General features: G+C 38.0%; 1 protein-coding gene across 5 annotated transcripts in view; it reads right to left on the reverse strand.

The window, feature by feature from the left end:
* GNPTAB (N-acetylglucosamine-1-phosphate transferase subunits alpha and beta) overlaps positions 1–21411 on the reverse strand; it is a 46406-nt gene that overhangs the window by 14432 nt on the left and 10563 nt on the right. For all 5 annotated transcript variants that reach the window (XM_054217412.1, XM_054217420.1, XM_054217438.1 and 2 more), the window contains 10 exons: positions 19513–19554; positions 18565–18770; positions 17803–17867; positions 17406–17540; positions 9283–9444; positions 7318–7497; positions 5408–5578; positions 3636–3759; positions 2683–2886; positions 444–1552 (listed from right to left, as the gene is read on the reverse strand). In XM_054217412.1, the coding sequence (XP_054073387.1) occupies positions 444–1552; positions 2683–2886; positions 3636–3759; positions 5408–5578; positions 7318–7497; positions 9283–9444; positions 17406–17540; positions 17803–17867; positions 18565–18770; positions 19513–19554 (2398 nt within the window). The remainder of the gene's footprint in view (positions 1–443; positions 1553–2682; positions 2887–3635; positions 3760–5407; positions 5579–7317; positions 7498–9282; positions 9445–17405; positions 17541–17802; positions 17868–18564; positions 18771–19512; positions 19555–21411) is intronic.

Consider the following 21411-nt stretch of genomic DNA (forward strand, 5'->3'; position numbering starts at 1 on the left):
TTTTGTTGGCAGACTTTCAATTTAAATTTTAGAGCCCAAGTAGTTACCATTATACATTATTTTTTTTTTACATTTTTTAATAGACTGGATCCATATTTGCATAAATGCAATCAAAACAAAATTTAAGCTTTCTGTTATAATGCTGTATATACACATAGTCTGAACAATAGCACTGTGACAACATACAATGAATAAAAACTGAATCTGACTTAAAAAAAGCAGTAGAAAGGGAAAAGAAATGACTATTCAGTTTTTACCACCTACTTAAGACCCAATCATAAACAAATAAGATTTTATGTGAAAAGTCAAAGGAGCTTTCAAAAAATCTCAATATTTGCCTCAAAGGCAAGACACATTCCAAATTTATAGATCATATTAATAGGATTCCACCAAATGCAGAAAGATGTAACCATTCCAATAAGCAATGCCGTTCAAATACTCACATCAAGAAGGTCCTGGAAATACTTCTTTTTCTCCCATGGCAAAAAGCCGTGGTAACTTCCAGCATAAGACTGTAATTTTCTTCCCACTAGCCCCTCCCTTACGTTTGTATCCACCTGCATATCCGCTTTTCCTCCTTCCATTACTTGTGCATCTTCTCCATTACCTAAATTCGCAGTATGTTTTGATTTCTGGGTTTCCCTTAATATGAGTGCATTCAATACTTTTTCTCGAGTTTCATTTTTATTTCCTGTGCTCTGGGAGGGAAGTGTGGATTTAGGCTTTACTTTATAAATAAGTTTATTTGTGTTCATTGTCACACCAGTCCCCTTTGTTCCTGTAAGCTTTGAAGGAACTTCTTCATTAGCTTTTATAATTTTTATTTTGCCATTGCTTATATCTTTATAAGGCTTCTGCCAGCTGGTATGGTTCTTCTGATCTTCTGAACGATTATGCATGCCCTTCTTTTCCAGGCCTGTAATACTCTTTACTGTAGTTAAGAACTGAAAAGGTCTCAGGAGAGCAGCCTTGGATAGGTTAAATCCTTTGTGAGTGATATCACCATTTAGTAGTTTTAAGTCCAGGTTCTGCAGTGCTAGCTGAACATCTTCAGGAAGGAGAGACACGTTTACTGATGGTATTATCACCTCTTCATGTAGGCTCTCTTTGGTGCCATTTCGATGTCTCCTGACTCTTGGAAAGCGTTTTTCTTCAGGAATATCCTCAAATATCATTTCAGCTTCTGGTACAGATGTTATAGTTTTAAAATCAGAGTTGGATTTTTGCATGGAAGTTGTGTTCAGTTTTGGTTCCTCTCTAGTATCAACTTCGATAGCTACCTGCATTTTAAACTCTTCATCATTCTTGTTTAGGAACGTAAGGTTAAAATAGATCACAGTTGCATTCATGCCACTATGCATTATGAGGTGGATAGTCTTCCATTTATTAGCAACTGAAGCATGTCGGATAATTGGATTATCACTATATGAACCCTCAATTCCTTTCTTGGCTATTTCGCTGAAGCTGAAGTAGGGCAGACATTCACCTTTGGGAATAACATAGTAGGTCTGATTAAGCTGAAGCATCACTTTATACATCTCTTCAAAGTGGTCTGGAAAACATGAAGAAACAAAACAAATTTCTGTCAATTTGCAGCGTGACACTTATCTTTCAGTCTTTAATTGTAACATGCCCACCTAGATTCACTATATTAGCAGGGAGACAGTTCTGTGAAAGAACACTTACTGTAGCTTCCAGTTTCCTGCTCACCTATCTTTAATAATGAATGACTATATATTCAGATATATAAAGCTACCAGACGTTCCAGTGGTAATTCTAAAAGCCAGTATCATTTATCACTCTTTCAGTCTCTACCTGAAGAGCTTAAGCAGCTCGTTATCACACATAACTTAAAATTATGTATCAGTCATAAGTAACATGCCCATTTTTGCCACATTTTAGTAGATTTACATTACAACAGTTGGATTTCACTACTACATTGCATCTTGACTTCAGACTTCAAAAATCAGATAGGCTCAATCAAACTTCCTCCCACAGCAGAAGACAGATTATCTGTCAACTCTCACACGAGCAAAACCCCACTGCCAGCAACAGAATTGCCAGTAATGCATTTGTGTGAGCTGAGATGCAGGGGAACCTCTACTCTTCCAAACAGGTCACATTCTTCCATTTCTGTTCCCCTGGCTATCCTAGACAGCACTCTCAATCACTTCATTCACTCCTGCTAGTCTTTCATATCAAAATAAACTTCAGACAACTTCACAGGTGACTGAAAGTAGCCTTTGACAAGAGCCCAGAGCCAGGCTTGAACTCATGTTGTCAGCATCAGAGAGGTTCTTTAAATTTCTTAACCATTATGGGTATCAAGTCAGCTGTCCTTATTTGCGTAAAGACTGTTTGCATAGCTGAAATGTAATTTCTCCATTTAAACTGTAAGCCTCTTGGCACAAGGAGTTTGATGTTTGCTGCCTCTGTAATGTATTGAGCACCCCACCCATGCTTGGTCAATAACAGTTTTATTAAATAAAGCAGCATATAGTATTGGTTCAGGTTTGAATTAATGAATACAAGAAGCATCTGACTTCTTTCTTCAGCTGCTAGCAGCTCTTTTCCACAACTGTATAGGGCATCTTAGCCTAATCTGAGTAACAACGAACCAAAAAAGTCGGGCAATTCAAAAGAATCCCTACAGAAAGTTTATCAGATATGTATTTTACGTACCCTGGCCACAGTCACCAGCATCAAATCCACAGGAGAGGACATTGCAGGCCTGATCACAGAATTTGTCTGCTAGCCATGAATTGGCACAGCCTTGGTTACAGTACGAAACACCACTTATTCCTGCCCCAAACTGCCATGGTGGTCCATTCCCAATGCCTCCAACTGCACCTCCACCAGCAACATAGCGACTACCCCCACTGTTACCTACAAGGAGAGAAAAGAAAAACAAAAAAAACCCCAGTCATTTGAAATCCTTATTTGTGAGGAAAGGCACATTTTAAGCCACAGTGTTAAAGCTAGACCGAAGAGTCAACAACCTTATTTATGACCAGTGAAATTAAAAAGGGGCAAATGCTAACTAGACTTCTATGAATTAGTGTAAGATCCATAGCGTGCCCAATTGCACTGCAGAAGCTTAGGAACCAACTTAAAGTTGCAACAAAAACTCCAACATATTTTGTCTTAACTTCAAAAAGGCAGGCAGAAAACTGGTTTACTTATTCTCGTGCTTGCACTCTCGATTTTAGACAGCCCTAGAGTGGTATCGCTTCTTCAATCTAGAAGTACCACTTAATTTTCCTACCCTGTAGTCCTGAAAATTCGATCTAAGAACTAATGATGCAGCTTCACAGTCCTGTTATTAGTTGGATTCTGAGTCCAAATAATATATAATATTTCTATATATCATGCAATGATATATAGTAATAATTTGAATTTCAACCCCCTTCCTTTCAGCTAGTCAAATTTGGTACCCAAAGAAAGATTTTCCTATGTTCTACTATATGCTGTCACTTTCCATAGAAATTTGTAGTTTGCAGGAAATAAGGTTTTCATCTGTAAGCCAACTTTTCTTTTATTAGGCAAATTTTGTAGTTACAGCGGAATGACAAATTACAGTATTATAAGAAAAAACAAACAGTTCACTTCTTCCAAATGTAACATTGCTGTCTTACCGATGCAATCGCCTCCATCCCAATCACATGCTGAGTTATTACAGGCCTTGTCACAGTAACCATCTTTAATCCATGAGCCAGGACATCCCTCAGCACAGTTTGGCACAGGCCAAGTCAAGTAAACCTGGAACAACGTTACAGTCTGAGACAAGGACTGGCAAATAGAATTCAGCTGAGGTTGTTTCTTGCAATACAGAGACTTAAAATAATGCCTCCCCATGGATAGTGCCTTAAGTATTCACAAAGCTTTACAAACAGCATTTAAACCCTACCACCAGTGAAGTTAATGTTACCCCTTTCAAACAGAATGAAGAACTGAAGAATACCCAAGGCGATACAGCAAGGCACCAATGGCCAGAAATATAAAGCACGACTTCCCAAATCCACTTCTGCAAACCATATTCCAATGAAAATTAATATTTTATCTTTTATCAGATAAGAAGGAGGAGCTTAAACTCAGAAATAGCTGCAGGTCACTTGTTCTCCTGACTCAAAATGCTTCTTCATTACTAACCAGTCATGAGATAAGCAGCACATGTCGAACATAATCCCTGAAGCATCTGATCCACTATGACTTAAATAAATCTAAGAATTGCCAAGATAAAAAAAAGTGTGTGGGTGTGTGTATTTTCAACTGGGGAGGCATTAAAAACCACGCACATTTTCCTTTACACCTTACTGTTTCAAGATTTTAGCAGCACATTTCCTGCTGAAACACTTACTGATAAGGTTATCACAAATAACATTGCACTTAAACTGACTTTATCATCATAACTGAGAAGAATAACTGAAGAACAATAGAAATGCACTAACAATATGATTTTGCAATTATATGCCTACATCCTTAGAGATTTAGAACAACTAAAAGCCTCCTAACATCCTCAAGTACTGCAACAGTAATTTTAGGGTAGCTTAAACTGATTTTGTACAATCCTTCTGCGTGTGTACACAAGTGTGCACATCTGCCTGCATGAAGTGTTTAATTCAGTGGTCTCTAATGTCTTGTGTACTTACTGCTTTAATATAAATACTAAATATAAATCTTAATTTTTTCCTCCACTCTTGTAGATGAAGCTCATGGATGAAAACTCTGCTGGCAGCCAGAGTCTTTATGCACAACTATTGCTAATGTTTCCTCAGCCTGCTTTCCTTGCTTAACCCCAGTTGTTGATAATAAGTCTGTTGAAAGATTAAATTATTTCATGTTCATGAACATCCAACAATAGTAAATTTTAGTAAATAATTAAATATATGATTATATATAGATTGGGCAAAGATATTATGGGTGTCTGGAACAGAGGTAATAAATGGTAAAATTTAAATATTAGACCGGTCTCAATGTCATGAGGTCTCAGTGTTCCCATGGAAGAACTGATTCTGTTTTGTTTTGAACGTTTTCCACAAAACAGAAAGAATTTAAAAGGGAGGGAAGACCGACAGCAGCCAAACATCACATTAGTCTTACCAGTGCTTCAACAGAAAGTGGGAGAATTAGAGAGCGACACTGATAATAAACTACAGCATGAAGCCTGACAGAAGACCCATTACACTGCCAGAAACCTGTGAGTGCAACCCAAACATCAACACGGCACACGTGAAAAAAAAGACAGAGCCCTCCACACCCTGCACCTTTGCTAACAATTGTCTAGTTAAGAATATTGAACCTTTAGAGGTAAGAGGGGGAGTGAAAGCAAATCTTCTTATATTTGCTTTCCCTTTCTTAAATTTTTATTATATTAGCGTAGAAAAGTTTTACTTTCACAATGGCTTACCTTTTGACCTTTAGAGTGACTGTAAAAATCATCAGGCCAAACATCCTTCCCAAACATAACATCATCATTGAGATAGATAAACTTCTGAGAGAGGCCACTGATACGATGAATGTGACTTTCGATAGCTGGTGAACTGAAGGTAGGCAAGTGACTCACATTCTGAAATATTTCCTAAAACAAAAAGCCCCCAAAACAGGTTCAGAAATAAATAAAAAAAACCCCAAACCATAAAAGGTCAGGCACATCAGATATATTTGATACTTATCTACTATTAAAAAAAAAAAATAATGTCAGGAACAGGAAGAGGTATGAAAGACAAAAAAAGTGAAAATATTTTAGCCAAAAAAAACCCTCCACCTTTGCCATCTCATTTTCCCCACTCAAAACCATTTCAAGCCTGCTGCTTTTAACTAAGAAACTGTACCTGGTTCAATGAAAAGACATAAACTCCTCTTTCAATGGGTAATGGATCAGGCCCAGTGTACACATATTTACACTTCTCATGCAGTACAGGCTGCACAAAATTTCAAGCAAGTTGAACCTGTTCCAGCATTCAAAAAGTCAGGATTCTTCCATCCCTTTCAAGTAACTTCAGAAGCAGACAGCAACAGAAGTTGAATTGGTATCTTGTTACCACTTAGGTTGCTCAGGGCTCCTATGGCATGTCTAGATTCCAAAATTACTCCCGAATTCGTAATAAGAAGCTACTGGAGTATTTTTGTTTCACTTATTCAGGAAGCTTGAAGGATTCCCTTTCTCTTTTAAAATAAATTTTTTAGAATGCATAGCTCCTTTTTCTAGTTATCATCTTAGTTCCAGTAATTGTAATCCATCCTGTCTCAACACAAGCTTATTAGGTTATTACTGGTCTTGAGAGACTGTTTATGGATTCAGATCACATTTTATTCTCCCCAGGTTTTTTTATAAATAGACTTTATAAAGAAATTAGACATGGGCAGACGTTACCTGAAGCCTCAGTATTTGGAGAGGGGGACTAAATGAAGGGTTGATATACATTCAGTTATCTGAATAACCAGTGGATGAAAAGCTGGACATGAGCCAACAATGTGCACTTGCAGCCCAGAAGGCCAATTGCATCCTGGGTTGCATCAAAAGAACCGTGGCCAGCAGATCGACAGAGGTGATTCTACCCCTCTACTCCACTCTTGTGAGACCCCACCTGGAGTACTGTGTCCAGCTCTGGAGGCTTCAGCACAAGAAGGACATGGACCCATTGGAGCGGGTCCAGAGGGGGGCCACAAAGATGATCAGAGGGCTGGAGCACCTCTCCTACGAAGACAGGCTGAGAGAGTTGGGGTTGTTCAGCCTGGAGAAGAGAAGGCTCCAGGGAGACCTTATAGCGGCCTTCCAGTACCTGAAGGGGGCCTACAGGAAAGATGGGGAGGGGCTGTTTGCAAGGGCATGTAGCGATAGGACAAGGGGCAATGGCTTTAAACTAGAGCAGGGTAGGTTTAGATTAGACATTAAGAAGAAGTTCTTTACAATGAGGGTGGCGAGACACTGGAACAGGTTGCCCAGAGAGGTGGTAGAGGCCCCATCCCTGGAGACATTCAAGGCCAGGCTTGATGAGGCTCTGAGCAACCTGATCTAGTTGAAGATGTCCCTGCTTACTGCAGGAGGGTTGGACTAGATGAACTTTAAAGGACCCTTCCAACCCAACGCATTCCATGATCTGCTTAGGCAAAACACAAAGACATACTGGGGTTTAATAAAACCATGGATGAGATGGGGAAGAGTTGGTCACTTCTACCTTCCAAATAAATGCAGCCTTTAGCTGAAAGGGGATAGCTATATTTCAAAACAAAGACAGAATCTTTACTAGTAGCACTTTCATGCTGGTATTTTTGTTTGTTTCGGGGTTTTGGTGGTGGTTTTTGTTTGGCTTTTACCTGATGTGTCACTATGGTAATCCGAGGATTATCCAGGTTAAGCCAGGAAGGAATCTGCCCATTAGTGACGATGAAAATATGTCGTACCCAAGGGGCATGCCTCTCTATTGATCGTAATGAGTATCTCAGTTCTTCATTATCTTCAAAACGGCTGGCAGAAATATCTTCATCCTGCTTAGACTATAAAAAGAAAAAAGTCCTTTCTTAGATTTTAAATAGAACATTAATGTTCTGATCCAGATAGGTAACAACAGTGTGCTTTAGCATATGGATGCATAAGCATTTGAGAACTTAGACATTCAAAAATAAAAAGTATATTGATCAAGCACCATTATTCTTCTAAAGGATCATACTCTTCTGAACTATCAAGGTGAACAATACAATCTTCTGACATCAATGGCTGACCACCTGGTACCATTAGGATGTCGGGTGACGACATTTCAAGATGACAGTGCCTTGTGTGATCCCGGCTCTTGAAGAAACAACCCCAGAAAAAATACACCCTCCTGTTTTCCTGGATTGTTAGTCTCAATTATTTCCTGATCTTGATCAAAAGCCAAGTTGCATTTCAAATCTGTAACATCACCTTTCAGATATCCAGTTTTAAGAAGCTGGGGCCTTCCAAGTACATTGCATCATAAGCCGTATATAAATGTCACCTAATATAGATACACTGGAAGCATCATGATGTGGCAGCTCTTCAATTATCCCCTGCTCTTATATTTTGAAGAACTTAGGCAGGAGAAAATTAACAAAGCTGAACCTAATATTCACTATCAGATAGCTAAATGTTTCCATGTTTTTGTTAAAATGACAACATTTTAATTAGAAACTTTTCAGGTAAGTAACAAAATTAGGTTACATGACACTGTAACATATGTTTCTTCTCCCATTTATTAGAACTTAATGACCTCATCTAAAAACAACAATTAAGGGTGCCCTAAAAGGAACATTTCTAAGAGAAGTATGACTGACTGAAACAGGAAACTCCAGAAAAATTTGAACGTTTAACATTTTCACTGCAGATTCTACACACTAGAAATAAGTTTCCTTCTTTTCTAATAAGTACAGTAACGCAGCTTACACATTCTCAAAAATGTAACAACTGAAAACATTTCAGCAACACCAGCATCCATCGGCTAAGTACCCATTTACAAAATAATATGTAATTTCAACATGCTGAAGTATAAAGTTTGAGTTCAGGGTTTTTATTAACAAGGAAAAGTTCCCCAAAAGCCAGGAACAGACTGCAATCCAGGAACAGGATACCGACCGCAAGCTTTACTGGAAAGGGCACATGTACTTTACCCATGCCACTTGATATTTACTGTAAAATTAAATTCTAGCAGGAGAAAAAAAAAAAACCCAAGATTTTAGAAGATCTTATCTTGAAACAGACATCTTGTTATTTTATTAACTTTTACTAAACCAAACATCCTTGCTTCTATCAAAAGCATTCAAAGTAAACCTCCTTTCTTTACAGATATCTGTATTTCAGATCTTCAGAATTTTTTGGAAGAGAAGTAATTAGCATTTTCTCAGCACATATGATGCCGCAAAGCAAAAAAACATCTAAGAAACATCGGAAAGAAGATAATCATGTTTGTTAATAAAGCCCTCTGTCTTCCCACACACAAGAAGCCTGCTTATCTGCCAGTCAGCATCAGTTAAGCCTTTCAGGACGTGACTGCACACAACTTTATCAGAACATGTGCAGAGGGTAAAATTTTTCACTTAGCAGGGAACAGGAAAATTTCAATTAAATGTCACTCCGATCCTTGTCCTCCTTAATTTCAGAATTTGACAATGCTCTTGAGATGTTTTCTTACAACATAGTAAATACTGGATTCTTAACACCTCCAAGCTGCTGGAAGAAATCCCGTGTTCCTTGTCATTGACTAGTTAGCCTCTGCTTGCAGTTTTTAAATACTACAACCTTTACATGCTGGAACAGAATTTACCTACCTGACTGACAGAGCTGAGGTCCCATAGTAAATACGCAGGATTAAGCGTCAATTCTTTTCCATCTATAGTCATGTTCTTCTTTGCTTGCTTGCTCAGTTCTTGGAAACCCTTAGGGTTATTCAGTTGCAAGAGAGCCACGCTGGCTTCTGAATAGAGCTGCAACTATACAAGCAGAGAAAATAATTTCTGGCATGCACCCACAGCAGCTCTCTTCCTTTGCCAATTCCACCTTTTTGTTGTATTTTTCTTACTAGAGTTACTAGCAAGAACGACTAGTAAACACTGTTTTTAAAGAACTACAGTTTTGTAAGAACACAAAAAGGGGTAGTAAAATGGGAAATGAAAAACATTTAAAGATACAGAACATTTCTAGATGCTTAATTTTCACTTTCCAAAGAAAATTTCTCCTTACACAATGATCCAGCAACAGTGAGGCTGTCCGTGTTATAAATATTTCTGGAGTAAGTCCCCATCCATTCCCTCGCCCCCCAGTAACAAAATTCGTATTTTATTACAACTTCATTATATGACTCAAACAATCATACTTTTTTTTCCATCTTAATCAAGCAATGCTTTTCTAAGAAAATTAAGGCCACCAATTCATCATTGCTGTCAGAAGCGTGAAATTTTCAGAATGGTTTACAGATCAACCTACAGCTCAGAAATCTGAGATACAAAGGGCTCCAGAACTAATCCATGTGGGTCTCCAAGTCCTTAATGATGGTTGCCAATATGCTGTTAAGGTCATTTCTTAGTTGGGGACTGTTTGATCTGTTTGCTGTTTTTATCTCTTACCACTAGTAAGTCTGTATATCAGATTTCATAATGCACAGGATAAGATGAGGCTTGTACTACATGCCCTCTCTAACAGCTAGTATAGTTTACAAATTGTAGGGCATCAAAACATTTCCCTAGGAATATAGCATAACCCAATAAAATGCTGTGTTTACATATGAAGTAGCGTGAGCAAACACAAACAAGCTAAAAGCAGAACCGCACTTGGATTCTCCAAGTGCATACATTTAACAGTCAGACTGAGAATACATGCAGTTAATCATTAACAATATTTACTACATGCTATGCTTAATTTTTGTTCCTTCACACAACATAAGACAAATAAGCACGTCTATCAGATTTTCAGTTGCATAAGATCTGTAAAAGCAATTTGTAAGTTAACAAAATTTGAATACTGTCATGTTCAAAAACAGCAAAACCACCACAGTTTATTTCATAAAACCCTTAAGTGATTTTTTTCTTTATTTTTGTTATATCTGACCCTTTCTGCTCATTTTAAAACAACACTTGTCCCAGAGTTAGCACCCCTTCCATTAGCAAGGCCAGCTGTCCCACTTGTGACATTTTAAAGCTGTTGATGCTTTGACTCATATGCTATTTGAGATCTTTCAATCTGACTTATGAGGCCTGCCACTAGAAAAATCTGATAAATCTCAGACCTTCCAGGGAATCATCTGAACCTATGGGTGGAAAGGATGGCTTCAGTAGCTAAATGGCTGAGGTATAGTTACGGACTGCAGCTAGCAACCTCCCAAAATATCGATATCAAAATGCTACAGATTGCAAAGCTGCCATCAGTGGGTATGTGCTTTATTTAGGAATACAACAGTGTCACACAGTCCCTCAGAATCTGTCATTTAAAACATACAAATAACAAACCAAAAATATTACCATTCTAGAGCTTTGAAAGCATTTAAGAACATTTAGTTTCTCTTTGTTTCCAAAGTCAACAAAATGGGTACCCGTACTACAGATTCCTGACTAGATTTATTACAAACACTTGCCCTTTCCCCCTACTAACACAGCATATATGCTCTAGGTTTTTAAATATGTAACAGTCCAAGCACAAACAAGTAGTGGAAAAACATGCTCCACTGCTCAGCATCAGCATTAAGATAACCCCTACGTTGCACAGATTATTTTTATTACATCAGTGGTTTTTTCCACCAATACCTTCTTTAAGAAACAAGTCTTTTCATAAGCAGAGGTATCAATAAAGTTAGATTTCAATGAAGGTATCTGGTGACATAACTATCTAGATTCTAATAAATTGCAAGCTCTGCTCAGAACATTTTGTTGCTGGTGTATTCAAAATGGAATTCTCCCCTGGCAGATTTTTTGATGTCTCACAGATATTATCCTCCTTTCAGTGGGAATGCATGCGATTGCCCATTCCCTTGAAATATTATCTTCTAGAGATCATCTCTATCCTGACAAAACAGGCCAGCAGATCCAAATGTATTGTGAAAACAGAGCAGAAAAACAAACAGGCAGATGGACAGAGTCAATGTGAGTCCACATTCTCAAGGTAAGAACAGTTTTTTTCTGAGATGGAACTTGGACTCTTGACCAGTCTTTAACTTATTACACTTTATCTTCCTCATGGTGAAAGCTGATCGTTAAGGAAACTAGATGCTCCGTTTTTCACACTCCAGTATGAGTATTGGGAAAACTCCTATGCCCACATAACAAGGGAAGGGGGAGGTATGCGTTTTGTTAAAGAGTTACAAAAAAGCTTTACAAGTATGAAATGCTGTTGTCTTTACAAATTTACCAAGTTCCCTTTGCAAGGTAATTAGTAGGAGGGTCATCTCTGAGCCAAAAGCAATGCAATGCCTTAGGACTGGGGTTCATTTTTTGGGTTTTGGGTTTGTTTTTTTTTTCCCAACAAAGCTTACTCATAACATCTCTGCGAACATACAACACCAACCCCTGAAGCCATCTGTCTGCTCCATCAACTCTGACAAGAGCAGCAGTAAGAAGCCTGGACCCCCCACTCTCAAGGCGGTGAGGACAGCAAACACCCAACATGACCATGCCTGCAGGTTCCTATGTGGATTTTCTTCCATTATTAAGACAAGGCCATTAAAAGACACATTACAACCCTTAGTTTCCAACATAACTTGTCCATATATGTGTATGCACACAGATTAAAGAGGAAACATATTTTGCAAAGGAAGTAGATCTACAAGCTCCCAGTTTTCCCTCAAGAAATCAGTATATGAAGCCTTGAAGGAAAGTCATCTTCCTTCAAAAATTTTCACTACTGGATACTATTTCAGTGAAAAAGCACTAGCATGATAGCCTCAAAAAAAAAAAATCAAACAAATCAAATTCCGTTGCCCTTTCAATCCTTCCCCTGTCAGTTTTTGTATCACGACCTAGTGCTTAAGTCACTAGCATCTCTTTTAGACTGGACAACGATTGTTTTCTTTAGAAATGTAGGTAAGGGGGGGAAGGAAAAGTGGAAAAACAATATTTCAGTTGTTGTTCTTCACGTATAGGTACAATGTAACATCTTTACAGCCTTTAAAGAAATATGGCTTACCAGCAGACAGCTGCACAACCAGAGTAACACCTCCATCTAGTGGCTTACTAATGCACCATTAAGAAAGCATGGAAAATAAAAAGCAGCCAAATATAACTTTCAACCACATCTGTCATAACACACACAACTTAGAACAACAAACCTGACCAGCAGACACACTGCTGCTTACCTTTCATCTGGAAATGAACTTCCATATCATTACATTACGGTGCAGGCCGTAAGTACAAAATTTCAGTAGGCTGTAACATACATAATTCACCTTGGAAATTGATTCACTATATATTCAATCTTCACAATTTTTGCTCCTCTTTGAATTTAGAAGTGATTTCAATCAAACTAAAGCAATCCAATTAAAGCAGCATTACCAACGTTCAACACAAACGCACCAACAGCCACACTCCTCCCTTTCTCACCTTTCTTCCTTTATAATAGCAGCATTGTTGGAATTTTTTATTATTATTTCTTTACTTCCAGCATTGCACTAAGAAAAGCCACTTAGAGCATGCAGAAACCCATTAAGCACCAGGAGGTGACTATGAGACACAAGTCTAGCCTAAACTCAGGGGTAACTTTCTTCCTCTCTACCAGGCATCTGACACCACTTCACAGACCTTAGATTCCAGAAGGGGTAACAGCAGAAGAATTTCTGCAAATTTCAGTGGAGAGAGTAAACAACCAACCTTTCTTCTGCTTAACTGTAGCATTAACCTAGCATCTCTCTGTAAAGGAGAAAACCACACTTGGTTATGTTTACCATAACTGCCTACCTCCAACATCCACTGAATGAAGAACCGATTCTGAGCTAGGATCTTAGTAAATGCTTTCGTAGAAACAACCTCATCCACACTTGATATGTAAATAAATAACAATTAACTGTCAAATAAAACATTAACTTTTATACATATATTCCATTGTAGGTATAACATACATAAATTGCTATCAAGAGCAGAGAACTGGTTGGGGAAGAATCTGCTGCTATGACCACACAGGGTACAATAATCCCAATTTAATTGTTCTAAAGCATCCATCACCAGGAAAAGAAACACAGGCAGCAATATGACTGGATGAAGAAACTGCAGAATGCTGTGGATACCTGGGAAAAATTGTGTTTATACAAAGATATGCCTAACCAAATTGCAGAAGGGGAGCTCTTAGGAACAGAGAATGATCACAATGGTAATGTTTACATAATGATAAGAACACACTAAGGAAAAGAGAACCAGCACAAACAGAAAGATTTGTGATTAACTGGATGACACATGACTGACGACAAGGAGAAAAGGACAACCAAGACAGGGTAAGGAAAAATCATGTGGAAAGATAACAAGCACAGGATGTCATTTCCATAAAAACAGACAAGGAGATGGGAGACATATCTAAGACACCCCACAGATGCAGCCTTTGTGTTCGTCTGAACAGCAATGCAAAAACACAGAGAAACTACAGCATTTTTATGACATGCTAAAGAGCTAAGAGAGCGATTAGGTCGGATACAGACAACAGGTTATCCAGCTGCTTGGACATGAGAAGCAGAACTGAAACACAGAAAGAATCCCTCTGTCATGTTTTCTGTAGGACTAATACTGCTAGGAGATCCTACAGGAATGGAAAAAAAGATGATGAAAGCGATCATCTGATGAAATGAGGAAAAAAAAATAAGTGACTACAATCAAAAAATTAAGGTGCAGGCAGAATCACCCCACAAGCCTTAAAACCACAAGATAATAAAAAGCCAGCAGATGGCTTGAAAGTAATTAGGAGAAATCTCGGTATTTCATTCTTCCAAGGTGTCCATGAAAGATGGAAGGTCTCTATTGTAGCACAAGAGACACGGCCTAGTCTAAGAATAAGGTCTGTGCTTGTCAGATTTACAGCAGAAATCCAAGAGAGAATTATGAACTTCTCAGTGCTGGAAGCAGAACTCCACACAGGAGTATTACTGAGAAAAAGCATCTACACTGGCTTGAACAGTAGTTAGATAATGCAATTAGAGACATACCAACAACAAATGAAGTTAGAAAGTGCCTGGGGAGAGCTGGGGAACAAGAAAGAAAAAAAAAAAAGCAGAACACCCCCCCCCCCAACAACAACAACTGGTATTTTTATACTAATAGAAGTCTGTTTTAGCAGCAAAAATATTAGTACAAGCCATGACAACAGACATCAGAGGGAAGAATAGAAGGTGGTAGAACCTCAAGGACAGAAAGACACTGAAGGGTCCAAGAAAGACACATAAAATTTACTCTGACAAAAAAACACCCAAGTGTTAACGATAAAAGGCACCAAAACTCAAAAAAAACCCACCCAACAAACAGTAGGGTACTACGGATAAAAGAACTGATTTAAGTCAAAATCGTTCTGGAAAAAGAGCATAAAGCTACATCTGCTGAGGGACAGAGAATGAGCTTCCAAATATTTTTTTGAGGGAGGAACTTTCCTCAGCACATTACTACAAGAGCTTATATCTATGATTTTCAACCAGAGAACAAACATTCCCTAGGATGCTGCTCCAGTATATTCCCAGAGGTGGAAGCTGACAGATTTCTTTACCACCAAATAATCTCTGAACTGATAAAGGCAATATTATTTCAGATACCAGTTTGGTAATTAATGAGAACATTACAGAAGAGCTGCTCCTAGGAAATAACGCTAGGTCAGGAAAATATAAGCTAATTGACTTTAAATTGAAACAGAAAAAGAAAATAATTAAGGAATATCTTGTTACTAAATTTCTTGAATGCTCAAGGGCAAGTTTAACAAATGAGAAGAGCTGGTAATTGAAGTCAAAAGTATCCTGAGTTTTTCAGCTCCATTAAGTCAAATGTGTTAAAACTACTGGGAAGCTGTAACTTAAGCTGTGGTGAGGAACTAGAAGGGGCTCCAAACCCAAATGGTTGAACCTGCACTCAAAGATGATGCTTCAGAGGGCTCAAAGTCAGGAAGCATTCAACCAGCAACGCTCCTCATGCAAACCTGAAATCAAGAACCTAGCACCTCAGACAGCAAAACTGAAGTACCATCTCCTGTTGGATAACCACCTTATTTCTCTACAGTAAACACCATTTCTTTAGAGCGATTAAAAAATACCCACAGTATATAAAACAAGCAGAGGCTGACAGACTGACTATATGAATATGCAATTTAACCAATGTGCCACTAAGAAAGAGAAGGAAGGATGCCTTGGCCACACCAAAGCACATCTGCCATGGCTCACCCAAACTAGGTACAGATTCACAAGAGCAGGAGACAATTTCTATGAACAAGCACCAATACACAGCAGTGGAAGGATGCAAGGGAGGTTACGTAGAAACGGTGGCAGCACTGTTTGCAGTGAGCATAATCTAGCACACAGCCAGGCTCTGATGTTCTGCCAGCATTGGGTTAGCTACGTACTACGTATTTTTCACCATGTAAAAAGTTCTGGTGATGCTTCATTTAAAATGCTGGACAAAATTCCAGTCAGTCGTGTTGAAGGCAGACAAATACACAATGGAAGTGGCAAAGAAAGGCTGTCAGAAGGATGGGAGCAATGAAGAGCCAATGCTGTGGGATGAGCACTGTCTAATTAACTTAGTAAAACAAAGGCTAGGAAAAGTCATAGCCACTTGCTACAAATACACTAGAGATGTAAACAAAGGGAAAAGAAAAGTGCTATTTAAGCTTAGATAAATGTTTAAGAAGTCTCTCTATTAAGCTGTTTAAGAGCATGTAGGAACAGAGGTACAAATGCATTTACTTCAGAAGGTTTCTACCATTAGTGAGACTGTAAGACAGCCTAATACAAGCCAAGACAAGAAAGAAGAAATTCAGCTCGCATTAAGTTGGAGTGTGACCAGCCTATGAAAGGGGTTACACAATATTGTTTCTGCCATAGCAGAATACATGACTTGTTAACCCAGCCTGCCAAAAAAAAAAACAAATAAAAAAACGACAAGGAGAGGTAGTCATGCTCATTTGAGCACTAAGAACAAGCCATAAAGTGAATCAGCATGTCCTACAGGTGGGCATCAGACTAACAAAGACAAGAGTACCTATGGACTGACATCCTTTTATCCCTGCTAACTCCTTCTCCTCCACAAACTCCCTGGCCTCAGCCCCTTTCACACCACCCATCACATATCCCTCCAATACGTAAGCCAACAATTTGCACAGACTTTAAACTTTCACCTGTCTGTTAAACCTGTCTGTAACCAGAAAAGGTGTCCAAATGGCCGGGGAGAATAGAAGGCATGAAATGTTAATGGACGGCACAGTCACACAAGTTGTCATCTACTGTTGCCTTACAGGTGGCTAAGTTGAAGTACAACTTTCTCAAGACCATACAGAGTACTTGGCAGAGAGAAATATGGCATTCAGCTGTGAAACAATACAGTGTTGTTACTATTAAGATAACTCTTCTAAAAGCAACAAGGAAAGAAAAAAAGCTAAGAAGCTACAGAAACAAAATCCTCACGTCACATTAAACAAGCCAGTATACTTCAGCAAGACAACAGCCTATAGCAAATGGCTAAGAGAAACTGATAAGGCTGGTATTTTTTAATCAGTTGCAGGCTAGCAAATCTAAAGCCTAATAACTTGCAGTTCCAGAACAGACAATTGGTATTTTGAAGGCAAGTGTTTGAGTCACTATTTACTACTCTTCACAACTCAAGAAAACAGTCACACAGAAAAACACATTACTATCAGAAACATCTTAAGTATCCTAGGTGGGTGAGATCCCGTATGTGAACCATTGCAAAAAAACAATACAACTAAGTTTCTTTTTCTTCCAGACCCTTACCAGTTTTACTTTAGAGGCCAGGCTTTCCGGTAGTTTTGTTCGTAGCTGATTTGTTTCTTTGAATGTAGCTGGAAATCCACTAAGGAATGCCAAGTCTTGCATTAATACTAGACCTGGAACTTCTTTGTCTGTAGTCTAAAAACAAGAAAAGAGGGTATAAAGACTTTTTTAAACTTCCAGTAATTCACATTTATCCGTCAATTATTTATCAGGTTACAGATTTAATATGTATATTTTGTCACTTGACCCAAACTTCAAAATTGAAATAAGGGTTATTTTAGAAGCTTTCACTTCTTACTACATGTGACTTATGGAAAGAGAATAGCACAGAAACACTTTCTAAAAATGTACAAAGAGTTTCACATACACAAAAGCTAATCAATTTAAAAGTACATACCAAGTAACCCCTCCATACTATCTGTTTGCTGTTGTCTTTTAACATTCCAGAATGGGCAGCTTCAACTAGAACACATAAAATGCATTACAAATCAAAAACTGGAAGTCACTTCGTTTGTACATTCTAGTAAGTAAGATATACCTTTGCAAATAAAAAAAAATTTGGATGTTTACAGTGTGAACAGTTGTCTTTATAACTGGTAAATAATTCTTGGTGGCAAAATAGACACCAGTGATTGGGCTAGTTGCTGGCAGTGGTCAGGCACCATATATTAAACAAAATTAAAAGCCCATACTTGCTTTAAGATCCTACTTATACATGCTGAACACATGCATAATTTTGTTTTAAGGTATGCAATCCTTTGAGAAAGGGCAGAACTTATTGCACAATATTCAAACTAGACTTCACAGCAATTAAAAGAGGATTTCTAAAACTAATCTTCCTCAATCTAAACCTCAGCCTTCTGAGATTATCAGTGCAACACAGATATTCAGATATCAAACCTGTTTTGCAATAGTCTTTTAAAGCAGGGAAATCTAATCATCTGTAATCAGTTGTCTGGGAGGACAGCAAACAGTATCATTAATGTCATCATTTAGAGGAACAGAGTGATGGCAAGAGACACTGAATGACTTGCTAAAGTTGAACAGAAAGTTAGTGGCAGAGTCAGTATTGGAGGGGAAAAAAATAACCTAATTCACAGCAGCTTACTAAAAAGCTTCCTCTAGAAGACTGGCTGGAATCTGACAAATAGGGTCTTACCATCCTTAGGGCTATCAAAAACAATTACTGTCACGTTGGTAGAAGGATTTTTTGGTTTTGCTACAAAGAACATATTGTTAGCAGCTTGTAAAGCAGGATGAATGGATGACAGGTCTTTCAGTGTGACGTTGGTAGGCAGCGCAGGATCCAGGACAAGCATTGGCACTTTGATGCAGTGTGTCAGCAAACACTCCAGTTGCTTCTCACTACAGCAAAATACCAGAGGTATATTTAACACTAGTAGAAAATTTAAGACAAAAATCAACGTTAGATGCAATGAGAGATGTTTTTGTAAAATCTCATAAATTATTTCTAATATCTCCTGGGGCAGGGGGAAATTACTAAGAGCATGCTTATTTTGCTGCAGAAGGCAATATCTGACTGTTACAGTTCATTCCCATAACTGTTTTTTCAAGTGTTTCCAAGATTTCAAAGTTTGCCCACAGAAGAGACCTTATAAAGATCTCTAAATAGCAGAGCAACCAAGCCCAATGAAGAACGGGACAGACCAGGCCCTGCTGCTTCTTGGCAGCTGAGGCGCAAGAGGCTCAGACCTTCCACAGACAACTACTTGCAGTGCCATGTATGCAGACGGCAGGTGAAAGCAACATTGAAAAAATTTACACTTTTGAATTATAAAACTCCAGGTACATATGCATTAAAAATCCACACTCAGAACAGGAACAATGCCTAACTAGTGCGAAGGACATGCTTTCTGAACTTCAGAAATCGTCACGTTTTATAAAGCTCATTCATATATGTCACAATAACATCAATTTTATTCAACATATACATTATTATACTGTCAATTTTTCTTGAAGTGACATAGAAGGAAAGTATGCACAGGCTATAGAAACCAAACAGCCTCCCGAAAGAGCATCTGCTTTCAGCTAACAATGAGTAGGGTATCATTTATTCCGATTTATGCCCAAAACCACAAAAACTTACCTCTTCTTTGTTGGTTCTGTTGCATTCTTTCCGAGGATTTCCCTATTACAAAATTAAAACAACTACATTAAATAACACTGAGTTGACAGTAAGGAGCTTAGTGTACTTTCAGATTGTTAATTGAGTCAGGGACACATTGTGGAAGCACCGATAACCCAGTTATAAAACTGCCAAGGCCTTGCCATTGGCTTTGCCAAAGCAAGCACAGGCTGACACACGTGCCCCTCTCTGCTCATCCTCCTGCAGTGTAGCTCAAAAATTCTTGGTTGTGCTAACAGCTGTGGCAGCAGAACTCTTTTTGCTAACAGGATTTTCAGGGGTTATTATCAGATTACTTAATGAAACTGCTGTTGATATGAAAAACACTGGTAAGAAACCAGGATGAAGTGACCGGCAACTAGGTTGACTTGATTGTTTTGCCTAATATACATATTCTGATAAGGTCTATCATGCATTTGCCACATGCACATAAAAGCTAATGAGGATTAATGTAAAGGAAGTGCAAAGCTGGTGCTAAATAATAATCATAAGAATAACAAAAGGACACCCTTCTACACACACCAAGAGAAAAAGAACCACCATCCATCAAGCTACTCTCCCCACCGAAGAATAAAGCACCTGGACCACAACTAGCTCAATTTAGGCATTTCAACAAGAAAGTTACAACTTACTAAGTTTTGCTATGCAATACAAAATATACACTCATTAGCAAAAATTTATAACATCCTTTCCTTTGTCTTCTGCAGTTATCTTGATCCCATGAAATAGCTCTTCTTATAACAGTGTTAACTGATTTCAAAGTACATGAAAAAAGTTATCTACAAGGGAGAGAACCAGGTGTCCCTCTAGATAATGAATGTGGCATGGACATAAGTCTAACTTATAAGCTTGATATCAACTTTCCAAATCAGTGTTATGGAAAAAAACAATATGCTGTGATTCCCATCTTACAAAGTGAAAAACAGAGGAGTGGTAACAAAGCTAAAACCATTAACATTTGCTATATGAACTGCCAGGAAAAGATTAGTATAAATTTGAAAGCTTTTCAGAGCAGAGACCATGTTTATGTTTAAGACATTTAAACTTAATGGATTTAAAGTCCTACTAATACTTTCATTTTTTAGGCAACAAAACAGAAATTCAGAATTTCACTTGTGATCACATTGTCAGTGGTACCTAAATTGCAAGTCATAACATGCCAAAAAATCAGATCAATTCTCTCACTTGTGGATTTCAGATTATTGCGAGTTAAACTATTACAACCCTTAAAATACAGATGTATTCTTCCATTTAGCATATTTGCTAGCCAAAACAGATCACGTGACCACAGAGCTGCTTAATAAGAACTAAATCAATGGTTACAAGATATGGTTACAATCCAAGATGTCTGCAGCTGCCTGTGTTTGAAGCCTTAGATCAGTAATTCTGCAGAACTGTATAGCACAATCTAAATCATCAAATGCAGCAATACATGTCTTTCCCTCCTTACTTAGGAGGCTGACTCATACCTTTATAATATATGAACAAATTATTTTCCTCTTTTTCACTTTCGGTGTTAGGAAGACTACAAAAGGAGCCTTTTTTAAGAGCCTTCTTAAGAAACACATGCTTAAGATTTTATTAAGCCCATTATAAAAAGAAATACTGTAGGGGGAGGTGAGGAGGAAGAAGAGGATGAAGAGAGGTTAAGAGGTTATAAATTTGAGATATAGTTTTATTAGTATTATTTACAAACTGAGTTATAGACATAAATACAAACGATATACACAAAGCAGAGTTTTCTGAATGGCATTTAACAAATTCAAAACAAAACAGCCTTAATTACTTTAAATTAGTATGCTTTGTATCTTAAACAGTTTTCTGATTAGACAGTACTTCATAGCTAAATGTAGAACTGAA

Source organism: Rissa tridactyla, chromosome 1, assembly GCF_028500815.1.
Source record: "Rissa tridactyla isolate bRisTri1 chromosome 1, bRisTri1.patW.cur.20221130, whole genome shotgun sequence".
Lineage (NCBI taxonomy): Eukaryota > Metazoa > Chordata > Aves > Charadriiformes > Laridae > Rissa > Rissa tridactyla.